General features: G+C 39.6%; 1 protein-coding gene across 1 annotated transcript; it reads right to left on the reverse strand.

Moving 5' to 3' along the window:
- Positions 1 to 313: 313 nt before the first annotated feature.
- On the reverse strand, positions 314 to 2229 carry LOC140807678 (adenine/guanine permease AZG1). The gene has a single exon (XM_073164626.1). The coding sequence runs from the start codon at positions 2142 to 2144 to the stop codon at positions 429 to 431; it is 1716 nt and encodes a 571-aa protein (XP_073020727.1). The 5' UTR covers positions 2145 to 2229; the 3' UTR covers positions 314 to 428.
- Between the last annotated feature and the right edge of the window lie 878 nt (positions 2230 to 3107).

A 3107-nucleotide genomic window follows, 5' to 3' on the forward strand; every position in this document is an offset into this window, starting at 1 on the left:
AAAAATTATAAAATTATTGATCGATGTATATATAATCAACATTTCAAATCGGAAACATCTAAAAAAATATACCAAATGTAAGATTGATTTGTGTTTTTACTATCAATAATACAACTCAAAAATTTAAAAATCTTACATGTTTGGATTATTCGTCGAGGCTCCCAAATAAAGAACCTCAAATAATTATATATTTAAAGTCATAACAATTGAATACGTCATTCATTATAAAATCGAATAGTTATCACTTTTATCGAAATTTGTATAAATAATATCACTACGACTCAAATGTTTTAAGGAACACAAAACCAAGACTATACAAAATAGTAACAAAATTTGACATTGTACTTAAAAAATTACATTATTGTCCATTACATGGGATCCTAAAATCGAATTTCAACACAAAAAAAAAAAAGAACAATGTAATAAATCTATACAACTTCTTTCACCTCACCATTATTATTATTATTATTATTATTATTATTATTATTCCTATATTTTCCCAATAATTCTTTACTCCAATCCCAGAAATTCAAAACAATGTAAGTCCCAATCCCACCGATCAAACCATACGCAATTGAATAAGTCAAAGGCATCAAAAGCAAAGTGACAAACGCCGGAATCGCCTGCCGCATATCATCCCACTCCACCTCAACAACCGCCCGCATCATCAGCACGCCCACCAATATCAGCGGCGGCCCCACCGCCCACGCCGGGATTGACGCCAGCAGCGGCGTGAAGAAGAAAGCCAGCATGAAGTACCCCGCTGCAGTCAAAGCCGTCAGCCCCGTCCTCCCTCCTTCCCTTATCCCCGTCGACGACTCAATGAACACCGTCACCGGCGATGTCCCTAGCAAAGAACCCACCACGATCGCCGAAGCGTCCGACATGAACGCGAAGTATTGCCCCTCGAAATTCCCTGCAGAGTCTGTAAATCCGGCGAAACGCGCCATGGAGTAGAGGGTTCCCGTGGTGTCTAGTATGTCTACGTATAGAAATGTGATCAGGGCTTCCCAGAAATGACCGGTTCCGATGCTTTTGAAGCTCAGAGCCCCGGCTGTGCTCTCGATTTTGTGAATATCAACCACTTTCTTGAAATAATCATAGGCAGAATCGCCGGCGGGAGTATTTGGAAATGCTGTAACCTTAGTGTTTCTGAACCAAGAAACAGCGGTAACGAAGATAATCCCGTAAATCATAGCTCCCTTAATGTTTTTCACCAAGCAATAAGCGATAATCACAAATCCAACCACGCCTAACCAGAACGTGGGGCTCTCCATTCTGCCATGCAAACAGAGTATATCACCGGATACTGTACCACCGGGGATCAACGAAACAGTTCCGTTTTCAAATGTCGTCACCGGCGCCAAGGATGCGCGGGATGAACTCGGGCAAGCCGCCAGGGTGACTAATGTGGAGGAGCTGTAACCTACTAAACCAATGCCTTGATTGCTCTGCAATCCAATGAAAGCCAAAAACAATCCGATTCCGGCAGAGGAAGAAATCCTGACAGGCTTTGGTACCAATTTTGCAAGCTTGGCACGGAATCCAACGGCCGAGATTAGTAAAAACAATAATCCTTCGATGAAAACGGCGGCTAATGCGCTTTGATAGGACACAGTGCCAGAGCCGTGGAAGCCCACGACGGTGTAGGCGAAGTACGCGTTGGTGCCCATCCCTGGTGCTAAAGCTAACGGGAGATTGGCGAAAACTCCCATGATTACGCAGCCTATGAGGGAGGAAGCAACGGTGGCGACGATCAAATCCTTTCGGGTTTTCTCCAAACACGCGGCGTAGCCGGGGTTGACGGGCTCGAATTTGCAGGTGACGTCTGGTTGAATAAGGCGGAGATTAGAATTGTTCACACAGTCGGAGGGGGAGACCGAGGGATCTGAGCAGAGAGGGATGCAGTCGGATACCGAGCACGTGCCGCCAGAATCGGATAAGATGGAGGCGTTGACGGCCAAGATGTAGGCCATAGTGAGAAACGTGGTCGTTCCGGCACGGAGCTCGGTGGTGAAGGTGGTGTTCCGATCCTTGAGCTTGAAACGTTTTCCGATTCGGGTTTTCGCGACGTACGAGTTGAGGCGGGATACCGTGGACTGTATGTCGGTCAGCGGCGGCGGCGGGCCTGACTCGACGTCCATCGTGGCGGAGGATCTTATGATTCTTGTTTTGGTATGATCTGAACTAGCTAATTTTTCGAAGTTGGGTGAACTTCTTTTTATATTGTGTTTTGATTCTATTTTTGGACCTCACATATTTAAATATAATTTATTTAATATGAAAAATTATTATTTAGCATTAAATCGTTTTTAAGTACTAATTTATAAATCTTAATTATAAGTATATAATAAAGATATAACAATAATTTTAATTTAATAATTCACCAAATGAAAATAAATTATTAAGTTTAAGATGAGTTTAAAAAAAATGGTGATTTAAAGTATTTCTGTAAAATTAAAAAACACCTCACCAAATTGATGCTAATTAGTTAATAAAAGGTGGCAAAAATCTATGTGAGACGGTCTCACGGGTCGTATTTTGTGAGACAGATATTTTATTTGGGTTATTCATGAAATAGTATAACTTTTTATGCTAAAAATATTATTTTTTATGATGAATATCGGTAGGGTTGACTTGTCTCACAAATAAAGATTCGTAAAACCGTCTCACAAGAGACCTATTCATAAAATACAGTCAACTTTAATCGTACTTCAATTATATTTAATTTTCATTCGTTTGGCAATCAAATCTTGCAGGTAATTAAAATTACACAAAAAATTCTCTGAGACAATATCATATGTTAATTTTGTGAGATGTATCTTTTATTTGAATCGTCCATAAAAAATTTTACTTTTTATTATAAATATGAGTATGGTTAACACATCTCACGAATAAATTTATACGGTAGAAACGCTATTCCGTCCCGATAAAATCGGAATTTTATTTTATCGGTCATGTAAGAATTTTTATGATATTCAACGTTGAATACAGATAAGATGGTTGACTTTATGATTCCTCGGTCAAAGGAAGTTTCACCATGCCATGAAAATAGGGATTTGATTATTATTTAAACCTGAAAATTTCAAAATTATAACCAACTACAG

This window comes from Primulina eburnea, chromosome 12 (assembly GCF_022965805.1).
Source record: "Primulina eburnea isolate SZY01 chromosome 12, ASM2296580v1, whole genome shotgun sequence".
NCBI lineage: Eukaryota > Viridiplantae > Streptophyta > Magnoliopsida > Lamiales > Gesneriaceae > Primulina > Primulina eburnea.

Excerpts from the sequence above, each read along its gene's own strand:
- LOC140807678 (XM_073164626.1), bottom strand. The coding sequence starts at position 2,144 with ATGGACGTCGAGTCAGGCCCGCCGCCGCCGCTGACCGACATACAGTCC.